Below are 20,274 nucleotides of genomic sequence, written 5' to 3'. Positions count from 1 at the left end.
TATCGCATCTATCGTAAACCATTCTTTAAAACTGGACTTGCGTTTCTATCTTGAGATACCCAACACAATTCAGTCATCAAATAACTCCGAGATGATTCTTCTATTACCTTAAAAAACGGGTGATCCTCTGATAGCAGTACATGAACAATTTTTATTATCAGATATTTCTGCCTTCCAAGTGAACCGAGTGAGCACATCAGTGATATAATGAGAGTGAGCACTGACAAGGCATGGCTGTACGGGCAGTTTTACTCTGATTTTTTTTTAATCATGAAAATCATTTAGGACTAAATCGATTTTATTTTTCTCTGCCTGTTGATGATAACACCATGCGACTGAATATACAGCAATAAAGGTAAGCTTTTCTGTGTCTGGACCATAGCTTCTTTAGGAAGTAACATTATCTCTGTAACCATAAAATTTAGCAATATCAATTTGTCTCAAACAGTAAGTTTCTCATAGGCTTGTTTCCCCATTTTTCAACTTGGAGTCTGTCTATCTGAAATATAATTGAATTTATAATGACACCAATAATTCTGAAGTAATTTTGGTTGTAAGGTATTTGCACCACAGCACAAACTATTGATTAAGGGCAGGTAAGAAATCTGGATATTTACAATAATCTATGGGAGTAAGATCACCAATACATTGATTGGATTTACCAGTTTCAGTTGACCGAGAAGGTGAACATTTTTGTTCAAAGATTTCTTCTGCTACGTTTTATCTTTCCATCTCATCATCCCATGCAAAATCCAGGTCAAGGGCTTCACGGAACCATTAGCACATGACCCGAAAATGCAGAAAACTGTCATGTTACCTTGACATTTAACAATGGAATGGAAGAGTAGCCACAGCGGTAACATCTAAAATCTTTGTGGTAATACGGCCAAAAGTGAAAGTGCAGTAAGATATCTGTCTAATGTAGAAGTCACCATCAAAAAATAGTTCTTTTCACTATGTTATATATCAGGAATTCCCAACATTTATTATGCTATGGACCAATTAAGCAAAGGGTCCATGTATCCCAGGTGAGGAACCTCTATTCTAGACTAACAGTTTCAATGTCATGTTTCCTTAAGTGATGTAACAGTATCTATCCTTTCCTTCAGGTGTAGTGGGATTCATGTCAAAGGATTCCTCGATTAATGCACCTTCAATATCTGGGCTGGATTCTTTAAGTTTGTTGGGATGTTAGTAATCATTTCTGCAAGTGATTCTTTGCCTTCCCATCTGTCTATCCTCACTTCATCTGCAATGTGGTCAGAGTGAATGTTTAAGTAGACAGGAACAATCACTTTGCTGGACACAAGAATTAGTTCACATACTGTATGATCAAGAAATTAGGGCCATTTAGTCATATTTAAATTAGTATCAACATTGGATTAGTAAGTATGCAAATAAAACTAAGGTAGGTGGTGTTCTGGATAATGAAGTAGGCTTTCAAAGCTTGCAGAGAGATTTAGGCCAGTTAGAAGAGTGGGCTGAACGATGGCGGATGGAGTTTAATGCTGATAAATAGGACATACATGGTAAATGGTAGGGCAGTGAAGAATGCAGTGAAACAGAGTGACCTAGGAATAATGGTGCATAGTTCCCGGAAGGTGGAATCTCATGTGGATAGGGTGGCGAAGAAAGCTTTTGGTATGCTGGCCTTTGTAAATCAGAGCATTGAGTATAGGAGTTGGGATGTAATGTTAAAATTGTACAAGGCGTTGGTAAAGCCGAATTTGGAGTATTGTGTACAGTTCTGGTCACCGAATTTTAGGAAAGATATCAACAAAACAGAGAGAGTACAGAGAAGATTTACTAGAATGTTACCTGTGTTTCAGCACCTAAGTTACAGGGAAAGGCTGAACAAGTTATGTCTTTATTCTTTGGAGCGTAGAAGGTTGATAGAGGTATTTAAAATAATGAGGGGGATAGATGGAGTTGACGTGGATAGGCTTTTTCCATTGAAAGTAGGGGAGATTCAAACAAGAGGACATGATTTGAGAGTTAGGGGGCAAAAATTTAAGGGGAGCACGAGGGGGAGTTCCTTTACTCAGAGAGTGGTAGCTGTGTGGAATGAGCTTCCAGTAGAAGTGGTAGAGGCAGGTTTTGTATTGTCATTTAAAGTAAAATTGGATAGGTATATGGACAGGAAAGGAATTGAGGATTATGGGCTGAGTGCGGGCCAGTGGGACTAGGTGAGTGTAAGCGTTGGCACGGACTAGAAGGGCCGAGATGGCCTGTTTCCGTGCTGTAATTGTTATATTGCTTGCAGATCACCTTAATCTAATATTTTCTGAGTCATTGAGTTTTATGGATGTCTGAGCTGGATGAGACAATTTCTGTAGTAAATGTGACTTTGTGAAAAGTAGATGGTAAATATGCAGATGGTGGAAATCCTAAGCAACGCACACAAAATGCTGGAGGGGCTTTAGCGGGTCAGGCAGCATCTAAAGAAATGAATAAACAGTTGATGTTTCAGGCCAATACCCTTCTTCAGGACTGCGAAGGAAGAGGAAGATGCCAGCATAAAAAAGGTGGGAGGAGGGAAAGGGGACTAGCTGAAAGGTGATAGGTGAAACCAGGTGGGTGGGAAAGGCCAAGGGCTGAAGAAGAAGGAATCTGATAGGAGAGGGTAATGGACCATAGGAGAAAAGAAAAGAGGAAGGGACCTGGGGTGAAAGTAATAGACAGGTGAGAAGCAGTAATAGCAACATTTCTTCCTGGAGTTTGAGTGTTTCTTACTCTGAAAACAACAACACTTTCTGAATATATTAATCCAGTACATTGTATCTATCAGAACATCCTCAAGTGAATAGGATTTTTTGTTGCTTTTCTAAACATGTGTTTTATTTTTACAATATATCTCCTACACCCATCCGGGTGTAGGGGTTTGTGATGGACCCATGTACCAGTCTAAGGGTTCCGCTCATTCTGGGGGAATGAATCCTGCTGGAAGAGGTTTGATGTTATCTATGGAGACAGTTTTACTTAGTCTTGTTACCATTCCTGGTTTCAATTGCTGCAGTCTTATCATTGATAACCTGGGTAATGAGACAAGGAAATTGCCATCTAGTATGGAAACTAAGGTCGGCATTATTTTTATGCAATTTCTTGGACCTTTTTGTGGTCACCAAACTTTACTGTCATTTAAATTTGCTTTCTCTAGAGTTCTAGTATAAACCCTCACAATTCATTGAGGAGAGTTGTATTGGGTGTAGATGATGGTTGGCCTGAGTTAGCGACTGGGAGTGCATTTAGGTGAACGTTGTACATTAAGAAATAAGGTGCAGCATTCTTGTCTACTCCTGTTTCCACAATTGCCATTTTGTTTATGAACAGTTGAACAGGGACAAGTGTAGCATACTTTGGCTTAAGAGCAGACCAGTTTTGTCAAGCCTTAATTAATCTCTCAGTTCCTTCACACAAGCATGCCACTAAGATGCAGCTGGATTGGAGAGCTGTACTCCCCTTGTGTGCCTGTTTGTTCACACATGGCCTGAAAGCCTTTACCACAGAAGGAAGAACCTCATTCGGCATGGGTACCAGCACTTGGGAATAAGGAGTTTTGGAGTGCTGTGATGGTTGTGGTCTCACTACATGAAGTCGTGGAGACTAACCTCATATATCCCGTACAAAGATCAGTTATCACAAGAACATAGTTATTAGGTTTCTGATAAGGTGGCTGTCTTGGTATGCCAGAAATAAGTCTGTATATTTAATTTTGCACATCTGCAATGGTGCAGTTGGATTTGTTTGTTTCATAGCTGTTTTGGGGTTTTTTTGGCTTGCTCCTTTATTAAAGACCAGACATTCTTTTCAGTGCGTCCTGCTTGTGGGCAGGAGGGATTTGCTTCTTATTTTTGGGGCAGCAAATCTAAAGCTTACCTTCACCATCAGTTTCATACCTGTACCATGTTGAATTGGGTTCAGTAGTATCTAGGAGTTTATTACCATAGCTGTGAGGGTGGTCTGCAGTATGTCCCAGGATGGGTAAATGATGTACAAGTGGTTTGATCAATAATAATCCATAAATATTTGTCCACGTGGACAAATGTGGAAACAGTCTACCTCTGTGTGTTCTCCATCTGGCAGTTGATCAGATGAGAAGATCTCTTTCAACAACATTCCTAACATAATTAAGAGTCAGTACATACAGTATCAAGACTGGTTCTGTTGTAGTTGCTTGTTTAGACATAATTCTGGGGCTTTAGCCCTCTGCAAATTGAGCTGTATTATTTCCTACAAAAGGATGTGCGCAGAACTCATGTGGTTCAAATACAGTTTCTGATTGTTTTTAATTATTTTCTTATCAAGAGCAGAGATTATAACTGAGTGGATCCTTCTTTCTGGATTTTCATTGCTGATTTACCGCAGTACCATTTTTGAGAAATTGCTCTAATTAAATTGTAGAGAATTTGAGTCTGCATCTTCCATGACAGGCAAGGATTATAAGTCATAGCTCTCAGGAGCATAGTCCCGCTTTAGGGTGTCATCTTGTAAAAGTATTTGCCATTCCCCATATCCAGTTATGTAGCTCTCCATTCAGTTGTTAGTAGTTCACCACCATTTGTCAAAGCCGCAAACTCTGTTTGCATAATGATTGCAGTGGCCTAATGCATTAAGTGTATGGAATACCACAGTGAGAGATTGCAAATTTCTGTTCTGTTGGGGTAAAATTATATGAGGCAAAGCATATGAAGGCTTGTGTTTCTGCTCCCTCATTATAGCAGATTACTATAGTTTTTGGAGAAGCATGAATTCGCAGAACAAGAAATTTTGTTCTGTCTCTTATCCAGAAGTCTGTTGCTTGCTGAAGTGCATTCACCAATTTCTCTAGTACCTCATAATCTTCTGAGGTAAACACAAAAGGCTTTTCATTTTTCAGCTTACATCTGTCATATAATGGTTTTAACAATTGAACATAGTCAGTTATGAAAGCTCTAGCATAATTCAATAGGCCTTGGGTTGATTGTATGTTTTTTTATGGTCTTTTGATATTCTACTTGAACAACTTCTCCCTGACTGGTAATTGTCATACCTAGGAAATTTACTTCTGTATGACAGAGCTGAGATTTTGTTTTAAGTTAATTACATAGCATCAGTCTGTCACTTCCACGAAGTGGGTGTGACCGGAATCCATTGGACAGATCTGTGCAGGATTTATACATCTTTATGAGTGAATCCTTCCAGCATTTGTTGTAATGACAGTTGCTGTATCAAAACAGCTGGGTGAATCTTGTTGAAAATTCAAGCTTTAGCATATGGAACAGCACGGTAGGTATGCCTGTATCCTATTCAACAGAAGGAGCATCTTGATCAAAGTTGTTGCTAAAATTCTCCTGTGCAGTTTTTATTACATTAACATTAGCCTTGCTCTTCTTTACATTTTGTTTTCCCTGAGCTGCAGGGGATGGAGTGACCTGTGTAATAGGACCCATCCCTTGTATATTTAGGGGTCTTGTGATGTGTGCTTAGTTGCATACTCTGCTTCATAATATAGATGGGATCTCCTAATACTCCGTCTGTTCCAGAGAAATATCTTAGTCTAAGACTTTCTTCTGCAAAGGAAGGGTCTGTAACTAACAGTCGTGGCCTATATCTAGTGTCCAGCCATCTAAGTTGTGGGAGAATATCTCTTCCTAAGGCAGGCAGTCTCCGAGGAATTCATTTGATTTGTTCATGACATCTTCCCAGCTGAGGGGCTGGTGTAGAACGCTGTGAATGCAATTGACCTGAGGGATGAAGTTAGCTTAATGACTTTGTTACTGACCTGATGTTCTCTTTAGACCAGGGGGTCCCCAATCTTTTTAATGCCATGGACCAATGCCATTAGGTAAGGGGTCTGTGGACTGCAGGTTGGGAACCCCTGTTTTAGAGGGAAAGGATACTATGCTGGCACCTCATTGCCTTTGTGTGGGAATGAGGGGTAATACTGATACTATCATGTGGAAGATCGGGATCTCTTCAACAAACTGATATTGGATGTTGATTAAGGGCTATTCCACACATGGTGCAGGGGTTTTCACTAGGATAAAGGGGTAATATTATAGATTAACTAGATCCCAGTTTGCCTATTGACATTTGTTCTCTAATCTTATAAGCTGTTACTAAGCCCTGGCTTTTGACTATTTTACTCAATACACTGCAAAGTCTTCTGCATACACCTACACCCTTTATGTGTTTATAAATCCACGCACATATCTAATATGGATTTCCGCACTCCTGTGGGGGTGGTACCAAAGCTATGGGAAATAACATTAATAAGAATTGCTGAATACGCAGGGGAGTATGACTGGCCCAGATGGCCTGGAGCCTCCTGGCATGGTGGAGTAGCTGCTTCAGAATTCATTAAGCATCAGCTGGATGTGTGGCACATACTGCCTGCAAACTCCGACTAGCCAAAACTCCAAAACCTTGATTGGAAGTTTCTGCTGGGGAAGCTGCAGTAGCTCCCTGTATTTGAACAGCTCCCTGTATCCGTTTACTAGCTATAGTCAATCTTTTTAGTAATTCTAGTGCATGTTCCTTAGCATCTGCCCTCCAGGCTTCACTGGTACTTATGGGATTTACTGACCTGGGCACTGCCTCATGTGCCTGATAGGAATACATGATATCCCCATGCTTTGGAATTAAGATATGGGTTACCAGGTTCGGTCACATGAGCATGTGGTCTCCATCTGGGTGCTTGGTTTCAATCTAAAAAAGCACCAATTTGTTGTCTCCAGTTAGGAATTATTGTTATGCTGTTGGGGCTTGGTACAAACCGTCATGGTCTGCATCCGGCTGGTTGTACAGCGGAGATTGGTCTGTCTAATCTGCATCCTAAACTATGTTCTATCCCTTCATCACTCCAGTCTCTTAAGGAGTAGTCAGAGTATTATCCCATATTTTTGATATACTATCAACACATTCAGCTGCTGGAAACCAGGATGTCAACTATTATATGAAGTGCTGTAGCACTTGAAATTCGACTACTTCAAAATAATAATCCTTTCTAAAATAATGCTTCTGGTATAACATGACCATGTCAAGTGCCATCTGTGATTTGCTGACCACGAAGTTCTAAACTCAAACGAAAGCCTCAGATACAAATAGCGCTGAATCCACTCACTAAAGGGAGATTATATTGTAACTACCCAATCTTGAAAGACTAGTTTACTTCCCTGTTTATTCTTCAGAGTGGGTTTAGCTGGCAGTACACACTATTTGAGTGTTGAGTCCCCTCTCCTTACTAAAGAAATGATATTTCTAGCTAACAAAATAGTTTAAAACAAAATTTTGCCCTAATATTGAATATTGAAAGGCCTAGATGGAGTGGATGTGGAAAGGATGTTTCCTTTACTAGGTGTGTCTAGGATAAGAGGGCTCAGTCTCAGAATAAAGGGGCATCCATTTAGATTAGAGATGTGAAGGAATTTCTTTAGTCAGAGTGTGGTGAATGTGTGGAATTTATTGTCACAGACAGCTGTGGATGCAAAGTCATTGAGTATATCTAAAGTGGAAGCTGATAGGTTTTTGGTTTGTAAGGGCATCAAGGTTTATGGGGAGAAGGCAGGAAAATGGGGATGAGAGGGATAATATAGCCATGATGGAATGGTAGAGTAGATGTGATGGGCTGAGTGGCCTAGTTCTTCTATATCTTATGGTCTATAATCTCGTGTTCACAGTTAACAATTAATGTTGTAAAGCTAAATTCCTTGAGCACATAAAACTCCCAACTATAAACACATCAGTTATTGATATGCTAAATGATATTATCCATCTGTTCTGCCAAGCTTTCTTGAACTATGCAACTTAAGAGTCAGCTTGTTTGTTTGAAATAGCCCAAATTAACCAACCCATCATTTTAGACTGTAACCTGAGCATTGATAAAGCAGGTGCAGTGACTAGCATCTGCTTCTACACAGAGTAACTTATATCTATGGTGCTTGATTGCAAAGCTGTATTTTTAACTCCAAGCTGATTACTGATTTCTGTTTATTTTTTAAAACTGAAGACTGATAGCCTTTTATGAATAGAAACCAAACTATTAGTTGGAAGTTTACTTACATCTGTTTTGATATAATGTGGCAGCTGCTATTTAAAGAGCAAACTTAGCAAAAAACCAAGAAGTGAATATTTATCACAGATGCAGCACTTCTATTAGCTGTACAAGTGCACTGTTCTTATCTCTGAAATTAAAGTTTTCTGGATAATAGTTCCACAACCAATTTAGTGTTTAACAAGTAATTACTTATATGTAAAGTTGGGACAAAGATGTGGCATAGTCCCAACTCCAAACTCAAATCTCACTCATCTCTGCAAGTTTCATGCAAGTATAGTAATTTTATGAGGCCTTTTACTCTCACCTGTGCTGAATTTAGTCCTCTATCAGAGTGATTTTATTTCATCCCACACCAGATATTGTCCAATTACTTTGTCACCCATCCCAAATGCACTTGCCCTTCCTCAATTCTCCTTCAAGGCAAACAATACTATACCTTACTATACCATCCCCCATTTATGGACTAGAAGGGCCGAGATGGCCTGTTTCTGTGCTGTAATTGTTAATTGTTATTAAGGACTTCCGAAGGTTGCAGTTGACATTACAACACACTGATTCTTTAATCTTCTGCTCCTGTAAGCAGTCTTGGGTTTCCCCACAGCTCTGTAGATGATGAGAACAAAGACAGCTATGATTGAAATGAACCAAAAACCAGTCAGAACCAAGAGTTGATACTTTGTTTGGACAGTCTCAACTTTCTAAGCCATCTTTATATCTGTGTCAATTTGGTAAAGTCAAAAAGGATCATGTTGCATAATCTTCCCTTTATTTTTGATTACAGTGTAAATTGGATTACCAAGCTTGTTCTTCTCATAAGACGATCACCTTGAGATGCAAAGGCCCCTGCCCTTGTCTTCCTGGCCAAGAAACTGTGAAACTGAAAACTGAAAAGACCGGTAAGTCACAAAGGTGACCACAGTAATCCAAGGTATTTGAGTTTTCAAAATGCAATTTACTTTTCAATTCAATAAGGCTTTTATGTATCAAATAAATGATTCAAATTGATTTCTAAAATTTCTAAGGGATTATTTATGATTGGATGCTTGAAAGTAAATATAAAACTGAAAGATTGCCTTTTAAGTTATGAAATTAAATGGACCTTCAGGGACCTAAGTTATTTATATTATAGCCATAGGACCTATGTGGCCACAACAACTGAAAAGCAATAATACTAGCCAAATAAAGTGAATCAACTTATTTTTAATTCCAGGCATGCTGCTTCCATGCAAAGATAATAATCCGAGGAAACAAATTAACAAATTAAGTGTTCTGTGTATCGCTTATCTCTGCTATCTTGGATACTGATATTACTGAGTCCTGCTTTCTTGCTTCCTCCCCACAGGCCTTTGTGTTTCTTGCAGGTTTCTTTTCTATTTCTGTTTGCAAAATGTGATTTAGTATCAGTCATTGCTTGTTGCACAGTGTTTCAATTCACAGCCCTTTTTTGTTTGAAAGTGCTTCTCTTAATAATCTGTGTAAAGTAACTTTCCAGATTTCAAATATAATTTCTGCTGAAGATGAAAGTTGTCTTCTTACTAACTTGCTAAAGGATATGTGATTTTAATAAAGTTATGGGATTAATCATTTGAGAACTGCATTAGACCAAAACTGCTGCAAAACAACAAATTTCACACCATATGTCGATCATAAATCTGATTCTGATTCTCAAAGCAGTAGCTTACAAGTATCAAGTTGATTTGCAATTTTAAAACTTTTATGTCTCTATGAATAAAAATAAACCTTTCTTCAGATGTTCCTGCTGGTGAAAGTTGAGCACATTGGCTCTGTATTTTCAACAAATAGCAAGTTAGGAATAGAAATAGTTCATCTAATCAACTGAAAAATTTTAATCTTAATCAAGGAAAGTTTACTGAATCTACCATTGTGTTTCTTGAAATTGCTGATGGGGAGAACTGAGTAGAAGAGTATTTCCATTGATGGGTGAAGCTCGGACAGTGGAACAGGATATAGAAAGTGGAACCAAAAATAAGAAACATCTATGCAAATTGTGGCAGTATTTTGTATTCTTCTGTAAATGGTAACTGACGCAAAGTCCATTGGAAATTTGAATTCTGAGCGAGTTAAATTTTTATTAAGAGATTACGAGAGATGGAGAGATGCTACATGGTTGATGCCAGGTCTCACTGAAAACCTTTAGTGACTTCAGAGGTGAAGTCGCCCATATCTGATGTTGATTCTTATGTTAAAGCTAGCATACCCGCCTTCTGTGTAGCTATACAAGGTTATGATCCTTCAGCACAAGACAGCAGGTTAAAATGCATGTCTTAATGTTTCCTGAAGGAACGAATGGCAGGCGAAATGCACAATGCTATGACAAAATGGATTAGATTCCCTTGGCTTACCATCCAGAATCGCTGCCATGCCAATTTGGTCCACATGCAGAATCCCAGCTTTGCTGACCTTCCCCACTGGTGAGGTCAAAACAGTAAGGACATCTCAGGTGGCAAAGTTTCAATCTCTACCTGATTTGATGACAGTGCTAGGGAATGAGCCCCACTGTACTTGGGATACTGTACATACCCCTACATAAGAACAGGACCAGGAGCGACCTTTGGGCCTGCTTTACCATTCAATATGATCATGGCAGATCAGGCCATGGACTCATCTCTACTTATCTATCTTCTTTCCTATAACCCTTAATACCCCTAATATGCAAAATCCTATCTAACTGTGTCTTAAATGTATGTAGCCTCTACTGCTTCTCTAGGCAGAGAATTCATAGACTCACTACTGTGAAAAGCTGTTTCACCTCATCTCCATCTTAAATTAATTTTGCCAATCTTGAGGCTAGGCCCTCTAGTTCTCGTCTAATTCACCAGTGGGGGAAAAAAACTTCCCTGCCTTTATCTTATCTATCCCTTTCATGGTTTCATATGTTTCTATCAGATACCCTCTCATTTTTCTGAATTCCAACAAGGATAGTCTCAGGCAACATAATCTCTCCTCATAGGCTAACTTCCTCGTCTCCAGAATAAACCTAGTTAAATTCCTCTGCACTACCTCCAAAGCCAGTATACCTTTCCTCAAGTAAGGAGACCAGAACTACATGCATTACTTCAGGTGTGGCCTCACCACTTTCCTGTACATTTGCGGCATAACCTCTCTGCTTTTAAATTCAGAACCTCTAGTTATGAAGGCTAACATTCCATTTGCCTTCTTGATAACCAGCTGCGCTGGAAAATCAACCTTTAGTGATTCATGCACAAACACTCTGAAGTTACTGTGCAATAGCATGCTGCAATCTTTCACTATTTAAACAACGATCTGATCTACTTTTCCTTTAAAGTGGATACCAATGATGTACATTTTGAAGATACTTGCCCACTCACTTAACCTATCTATAGCTCTCTGCAGACTCTCCGCACACAAATGTCTTTTCCACTCGATTTAGTGTCATCAGCAAACTTAATTATGCTACACTTGGTCTCCTGTTACAAATCACGAACATTTGTGGACCTTGCACCAGCCCCTACAGCACTCTGCTCACCACTGATCACCAATCATTTATCCCAACTCTCTACCTTCTAATGGTTAACTAATCCTCCATCCATGCTAATAAATAACCCCCAAGTCCATGCTTATCTTATGGATATGTCTTCTGACATGATCATTACTTTTCAAGACTCACCACTGAATTCAACGATTCATTCCACATATCCATCACTCAGTTTTATTTCCAGTGTCATCTTGTACTTCAGATTTCTTTCATCTCTTCTACTTTTTATTTTTTGTTTAATCTTGCTTTCCTTCTGACCTATCAAAAAGACCACCACTTTTGTTCTAAACAGACTCTTTCTCTTTTCTGTGGAATATAAAACTTGGTTTATTCCCAATTCTGATTTTTACTTCACAGATTTCCAGCACTTAATGTTCTCATTTTCAGTGTTGTATATAAAGCTAAGGTTTTAAATATCACAGAATTTCATAGACATTTTAAAATTATTAAAAGTTAAATGAATATTTCTATAAAGACACGATTATAAAAAGTAAGTAAATGTTATTATAACATGTTAACACAGTAGAACTCATTTTTTTTTTCAAGTAAGATAATCAAAAATTAACTTAGCCTCCCTTACCACAGGCTAAAATTCTCCACTTGAAATGAAAGGGGCCCTTATTTTATTTTTGTCAAGGATCGGAAAGGATAAGATGCAGCACAATTGCTGGGCATTTCCGGGGTCCATTTCAGATTCTGGAGTTGATTGATGGTGTCAAAACAGATACCTGAGATTTACAAAGGGTACTTCCATAGAGATTCCTCTTGAGTTTGGTCTACACTACTAAACATCCTTAAGTGAAAATGTTGTTATACTTTAAACATCTTCAAAGGAATCTCGAAGGATTATATCAAAAGCTCTGGAATTTCAATCTTATTTCCCTATAACTAACATACTGGATATTATTTGGATGGAATCCAATTTATACAAAGCTAAATTTTATTACAAACGAGCAGATGTTGAATGATCTTAGCACCATGATTTGCAGCACATCTTCTGTTAATCAGAAAAATGGCAAGAGTATTGAATTCAGAGCAACACACACACAAAATGCTAGAGGAACTCAGCAGGTCAGGCAGCCTCTGTGGAAATGAATAACCAGTAGATGTTTTGGATCAAGACCCTTCTTCAGGACCAAAAATTGAATTTTCAAACATCATTAGTGCATTTTTTTTTAAATTTCATTAAATTAGAAGCAAAATATATTTAAGTACAAAATCTAAAATTGTGCCTCAGACAAGTGGTAGTGATACTAACTACTGTTAATTAGAACTTTGAAAACCTTAACTTTGTCGGGTTATCCTGAAATGACTGTGCTTGACAATAGAAGTGTTTTGTATCATAGGATGGACTGGATCAGAGTTCCAGAATATTGTACTGTAAAACAGAATTATTGTTATAGATGTTCATTTGAAAGGGTCAACCTATCTATGCTTATGGGGGTAATATTGATAAGTACAAGGGACAGCATGGATGTGATGTGCTGAAGAGCCTGATTGTTACTGTACATCGCCTTGTCTCTGACAGCAAGATTATTAGGGGAACAAGTTTTCTTTTGTAGGTCAACAGTAGGGAGATGCAGGTTGTTAAGGGCATAGATAGAAATGTGCTAATTACCTGCTGAAACCATTGTTGCCTAGAAATTGGATTTCACCCTCATTCATTGCATTATAACATTAACACTCATCCAGAAGAAATTTGCAAGTTTGAACAAAAATATCTTAAAAGTACCACTGATTCTGCATGCTAGTACAAGAGGTAAGGCAGGCCTGTGTGGAGCTGTCGGCACAGTTTGCTGTTGAAGTATCCTTGCTTTACTGCTCTCTAGGAAAGTGATCAGACCTTACAGAGCTTTTCTCCATGCAGACACTGAAAGGGTGGTATGAAGTTGAGGGAAAGCAAAAATCTCCAGCTTGTGCTATAGGTGCCACAAGTGGCCGTACGCCACAGCAAAGTGTAGACTAATCTGTCGGGAGAACATACACCAGTCCTCAGTGGAAAGAGTGAGCGGCTTTAAATTCCTGCAGGTCAACATCTTGAAGTATCTATTCTAGGCCCCACACAAAGTAATTTTTATGTCTTAGCACTGCACTGCTGCAAAACAATAATTTCACTTATTATAAGTGGTAATAAGCCTGATTTTGATAGTGCACCAATTTAGTCAGCTAATCATGTAAGTGGCTACTGTGGATAACATCAGTAGGAGCACAACTCATATTGCTTGAGCTACAGTCACAACGGGAGGTCCCAGGCCGATTTCCTGATGTGGGCTATTTCATGATGTGTGCACTTATCACAGAGAGAACCAGTTTTAAAATTGGTAAATTGATTTATTATTGTCACATGTACTGAGGTACAGTGGAAAAACACTACATGTGATCCATACCGAGCCTTTCACTACAACTGTGCACTGAGGTAGAACTAGGGAAAATAACAGAATTCAGAATAAAGCACTGCAGTTACAGGGAAATACAGTCTTATAACAGTGGGATAGAAGCTCTCCTCGAGTCCGGTGCTACATGCTGCCGGGTTTTGAATCTTCTGCCCGGTGACGGAGGATGGGGGTCGGTGATAGGGAGAAGAGAGGATATCTGGGATGGTTGATTATGTCAGCTGCTTTACTGAGGCAGCAGGAACCATACACAGATTGCAAGGGGAGGAGGCTGTTTTGCACCATATGCTGAGCTGCATCCAGAACCCCTCGCGGTTTCTTGTGGTCACGGACTGATGCACCATCAATAACTCACTCTGAGACGTAAAGGCGAGATATCGGCTTTTATTGACTAGAAGAAGGAACAAGCAGTGAGTGACCACCATACTACATCCTGGAGACTGAGAGGCCGGGCTCAGGCCTCAATCGCCTTTATACAGGGGTCTGTGGGAGGAGCCACAAGAGCAGTCAGCAGAGGGCGTGTCCAGACAGGTATATGTAGTTCACCACACGGACAAAGCAGTTGCCTTCTCAAGCTGTGCTGCATCTGGATAGGATGCTTTCTACGATGAATTGATAAAAACGGCGAGTGACAGAGAGAAAATGCTAAATTTCTCGAGGCTTATGAGCAAGCAGAGGCAGTGGTGTGCTTTTCTGGCCGAGGTGTTCACTCCCAGGGACTTGAGGCTTCCGTCCCTTTCGATGTTGGTGGAAAGAGGAGCGAGCATTCTACCACCCCTCCTGAGTCAATGGCCAGCTCTTCAGTTTTGCTTCCATTGAGAAAACTGTTGTTCTCATGATGCTAGACCACTGGACCTTCTGTCTCCTGTCTATACTCCGAAGCGTAGTTATTTCAGAATCAGCCCTCTGCAGTGATGTCCGACAACCCTGTAGCTGCTGTCCGAGCAGAAATTGGCCATGCAGTTGTGACTGTACAGTGAGCAGGGGGCTGAGGGGCACCAACATTAACCATGATCATGGCAGAGGTGTTGCTGCCTGTCCTTATTGATTTTGGTTTGTTTGTCAAGGAGTCAAGAATCCAGTTGCAGATGGAGGTTCTGAGTTTCAGGTCTCGGAACTGAGGAAGATGAGTTTGCTTGGAATTATAGTATGAAGGTGGAGCTCTATTGAATTGACCTTATTTCTTACATCCTTCACATACATGAGGAGTAAAAATCTTGTCTCAGTCTGAATGTGCAATGTGCAATTTATAGTAGTTTTTAATAAATAGTATGTACAGGAGGATATACAACAGAACAGTCAATATAGCTTAGAAATACAATTGTCAGCATGGATTAATCAGTCTGATGGCCTGGTGGAAGAAACTGTCCTGAAACCTGTTGGTCCTGGCTTTAATGCTGCAGTACTGTCTCCCGGATGGAACAGTTTGTGGTTAGGGTGTCTCAGGTCCCCAATGGTCCTTCAGACCCTTTTTATGCACCTGTCATTGTAAATGTCCTGAATAGGGGGAAGATGTGCTGGGCTGTCCACACTACTCTCTGCAGACTCCTGCGATTGAGGGAGGTACAGTTCCCATACCAAGTAGTGATGCAGCCAGTCAGGATGCTCTCAATTGTGCCCCTGTAGAAAGTCCTTAGGATTTGGGGATTCATGTCAAACTTCTTCAACAGTCTGAGGTGAAAGAGGTGCCGTTGTGCCTTTTTCACCACACAGCTGGTATGTACAGACCAAATGAGGTCCTCAGTGATTGTATACCAAGGAACTTAGAGCTGTTCAGCCTCTCAACCCCAGATCCATTGATGTCAATAGGGGGTTAGCCTGTCTCCATTCCTCCTGTAGTCCAAATCAGCTACTGTACTTTGTTTTTGCGACATTGACAGAGAGGTCGTTTTCTTGACACCACTATGTCAGGGTGATGACTTCTTCTCTGTAGGCTGCCTCGTTATTACTTGAGATTAGGCCAATCAATGCAGTGTCATCAGCAAATTCAATTAGCAGATTGGAGCTGTGGGTGGCAACACAGTCATGGGTATACAGAGAGTAAAGGAGGGGGTTTAGAACACAACCTTAGCAAAAAAAGATTTCAGAATAAAAATTGGTACCACTTGAAATATGTATAAAAACTTGGGTAAAATAATCATCTTAATAGCATTAATCCAACCTATCAGAGATAAAGATAATGGTGACCATTTAGTGAACAAACATTTAATCTGATCAATTAAGGGTAAAAAATTAACCTTAAATAACTCCTTATAATTTTTTGTAATTTTAATCCCTAAGTATATAAAAAAGTCATTAACTAATTTAAAAGGTAAATTTCCATAAATTGGAACCTGTCTATTTAAAGGAAACAATTCACTCTTATTAAGATTTAATTTGATTTACAACCTCATCCTATTACTGCAATTTTTGGTTTACCAATGATGGACTCACTCCATTTATTCTCTTCTGCTTGTCGAATGATTGCATTTCTTACATTAATGACTAGAAGATCTATTTTGTTGAATTGGAAAGAAATTAATCCCCCTACCGTATTTCATTGGTTTTCTCAAACTATGTTATGCCTAAATTTGGAGAAAATTAGAAGTGTTGTATTTGACCCTTCTATTAAATTTGAAAAGACATGGAGACCATTTATTCAATATTTTCATATGATGTAATTTGACCCTGTTCCAAACCTATTCGTTTTTCCGGTTTTGATTATACATATGTTGAGAGGATCAGAGTTGGCAACACTGATGATTTTGTATTTTTTTATATAGATTCTATAAACAGCCTATTATTCATTATTTTTTTTTATTTTTTTTCTTCCTGATTTACCTAGTTTTGCTTTGTTTATATGATATTTGTATCATTCATGATTTGGGAAGACAACTATATTGTAACTATTGCTTGTGTATTCTTTCATGTTCAGTTTAAATTTGTAAGTTTGTAATCCCACTATCTATGTATTAATCTTATCATGTTGATATTAATAATAATAATAAAAAGATTGAAAAAGAAAGAAGAACACAACCCTGAGGATCTCCTGTGTTGAAGGTCAGAGGGAGCCCATTCTTACCACCTGCCAGCGATCTGACAGGAATTCCAGGATCCAGCTGCACCAGGCAGGGTGAAGGCCAAGGTCTCTGAGCTTCTTGTGAACCTGTAGGGAATTATGGTGTTGAATGCTGAATTTAGTCTATGTGCATTCTCACATAGGCATCCCTCCTCTCCAGATGTGTAAGGACAGTGTGTACAGCTGTGGTTATTGTGTCATCTGTTGATCGGTTGTGTCGGTAGGTGAATTGTAGGGGATCCAGTGTGGGTGGTAGCGTGCAGCAGATGTAGTCCTTGACCAGCCTTTCAAAGCATTTGCTTATTATTGAGGCGCATGCGACAGGATGCCAGTCGTTCAAACGTATACCTTGGTCTTTTTAGGTACAGGAGCAATGGTGGGTGTTTTGGAGCAGGAGGGCCCTTTACACTGGGAGAGGGAGAGATTAAAAATGTCTGTAAACACACCAGCCAGTTGGGCTGTGCACATCCTGAGGACCTGCCCTGTGATGACGTCCAGTCCCGCAGCCTTGCGGCTGTCCGCTCGTCGGAAACACCTGCGTACTGCAGCCTTAGACATGACCAAGGCACAGGTCACAGATCACATCAATGGCTCTCCTCGGGCTCAGTGTTGGCGACATCGCACTGAGCGTAAACAAGATTTAGCTCATCTAGGAGAGAAGCAGCAATGTTGGCAGCACCACTGTGCTTAGCTTTGAAGTCTGCAATGGTGTGCAGACCTTGCCATAAGCTGCACGTGTTGTTGGTGGAGAGTTGTGTCTGGTCCCTGTATTGTTGTTTCACTGCCTTGATGACTTGAGTGCAGCACACATGGACCTGTTGGTCCAGGGTTTCTGGTTTGGATAGACCCTGACCCATTTTTCGGGGACAACATCCTCAGTGCACTTTCGGATGAAGCTTGAGACCCTTTCGGTGAACTTGGAGACATCCTCACCATGAAAGACTTCCAGTTGACGTCATCAAAGCAGCCCTGTAGCATGGAGACTGATTGGTCGAACCAACGGTGGAGGGTTTTAACTATGACCGCCCCTTGTTTCAGCTTCTGCCTCTGCACGGGCAGAAGTAGGATGGAGGAGTGATCAGACTTCCTAAGCGGCGGGCGGAGGAGTACTTTGTAAGCATTGCTGAAGGGAGAGTAGCAGTGGTTGAGTATGCTATCTCTCCATGTGCTCACCTGGATATGTTGACAAAACTTCAGAGCGACTTTTAGTCAGTAAAGCTCAATTGAAGTCTCCAGAGACGAAGAAAGCAGCCTCTGGGTGTACAATCTCCGGGGTGTTGATGGTCTTGTACGGTTCCTGAGAGCCAGGTCAGTACCAGCCTGCGGCGGAATATACACAGCTGTGATAATGACAGCCGTGAACTCCCTAGGCAGCCAGAAACAACTACACTGCCGCACCAGGTACTCTCGATCTGGAACAAAGGGATTTGAGGGCATGCACATTCCAGGGGTCACACAAAGCATTATTGACCATGAAGCATACCCCTCCTCCATTACCCTTTCCAAAGAGGATTTTACACCTGTCTGCCCGAATCAGGGAGAACCCAGAGGGCTGCAGATAATACACAATAGTCTATTGTTTGTTTTCATGTGTGATTTGCGCGTAAAAGGCATGTAGAGTTCAGACCACATTATAGACAATGTTTTTTTAAAACAGTAATAGAGATCTATAATTTTATAATCGCTTTAGCAGTGTTAAGAGTTTTTAAAAAGTAATCATTGTAATATAGGAACTGCAGCAGCAAGATTTGAAAGACACATTACAATAATGACTGCATCATAAATGATGCTGGTTGAAGGTTGGCCAGGACCTCAGAAAGGACTCGCCAAACTGTTCTGCAGACTGCCTCCAGCATTAATATCACCTACAAGAACAAACATTTGGGTCGTTATGGAAAAGTAGCATGCTGAAGCATCTGTTTAGACTTTAGATTCAAGTCCTGGAGATGAGCTTTAAGTCACAAGTGCTTTACTAAGATAAAAGAGTAACACCTGGTGCTTAAATTTAGGAAACTAATTTTGAACTAACTGGAGCAAATTAGTTTCATGATTGGTCTTTGAAATTAGAATTTCTGTTCTATCTCATCAGCCGGTCGCTGACCATCTCTGGCCAGTTGACAGGATGGCGCCTGCAACCAATGGCGATGTTTTGCAGATAGCTCGCAAAACTACTAGATACTCTATTAGATATACTTCTGTACTACAATTGGTACAGTCTGCAGCCTGTAATTTCCCTTTTAAGGGCATACTTTTGAGCCAACAAAACAATTTGGCTCTTTTCCGGTCTCCCGGGCGATTCAGTGAACTAGACTCTCAAGAGCACAGGTAGATCTGGGGCTGCCATCACTGGGGGTGGACACTGCGTCGAGGCCTGATAGCAGAAGACGTGCCTCTGGTCAACTCCATTACTCTGTGGCGATAAAAGCATCGAGCAAGACTAAATTCGTCAAGAATGAGAGCAGAAAAGGAACAGTGGTTCAGCACCGTCTGCTCGTGTGTGACAGTCTCCCGTTCTTCTCACTACTGCCAGCTGGTGGCAGGTGCAGGAGGCATGGAGCCCATGGCGGCAAGTTTTGGGGCAGTTCTTGCCCTGCAGCCATTGGGTTTCTGGATGGGCTTCACTCACATCAGTGCCGAACGAGCTCCATAGCTGTGGGCTCACTGTCAGGGACTAAGCAGTTCACGTTTATGTTAGTCCTGACGAAGGGTCTCAGCCCGAAACGTCAACAGTGCTTCTCCTTATAGATGCGGCCTGGCTTGCTGTGTTCCACCAGCATTTTGTGTGTGTTGCACGTTTATGTGTTTTATTTATTTTACTATTTACGCAATTTGTCCTCTTTTGCAAATTAGATAAGTGGTGGTCTTGTTGTGTGTGTTTTAGTGAATTCTATTGTGTTTCCCTGTTTTTTGAGTGCCTGTAAGAACATAAATCTTGAGGTTGCATATATATACTTTGATAATAAATTTGAACTTTGGTAAAGTTAGTTCTTGTCACTGTGCAATATGTACACATTACTTTAAACTCAAAAGCATGTAGTTCTGTTTGAAAATAAGGGAGAATGTTGGAATTACTAGGGCAGAACATTTTGCAGATAAAAGCCCGTATTTAAATCTGTGTAACAAATTAACTCATTCAGATCTGCTATGATATTTTGAGCAAAATCGGTAATGTCTCAGCAATTGAAGAAAATTGTTGAGATTTCAGTGAGAATAAGATGGAACCAATGACCATTTTTTACCTTTTGATGTAAATTCCCTTCTACTAATTTTC

At 40.1% G+C, this 20,274-nt stretch overlaps 1 protein-coding gene across 3 annotated transcripts in view; it reads left to right on the top strand.

The window, feature by feature from the left end:
- LOC132405510 (testican-1-like) overlaps positions 1-20,274 on the top strand; it is a 486,455-nt gene that overhangs the window by 390,596 nt on the left and 75,585 nt on the right. For all 3 annotated transcript variants that reach the window (XM_059990381.1, XM_059990379.1, XM_059990380.1), the window contains exon 6: positions 8,817-8,931. In XM_059990381.1, the coding sequence (XP_059846364.1) occupies positions 8,817-8,931 (115 nt within the window). The remainder of the gene's footprint in view (positions 1-8,816; positions 8,932-20,274) is intronic.

This window comes from Hypanus sabinus, chromosome 15 (genome assembly GCF_030144855.1).
Source record: "Hypanus sabinus isolate sHypSab1 chromosome 15, sHypSab1.hap1, whole genome shotgun sequence".
Classification (NCBI taxonomy): Eukaryota; Metazoa; Chordata; class Chondrichthyes; order Myliobatiformes; family Dasyatidae; genus Hypanus; species Hypanus sabinus.
This window is presented reverse-complemented; position numbering and strand designations above follow the sequence as displayed.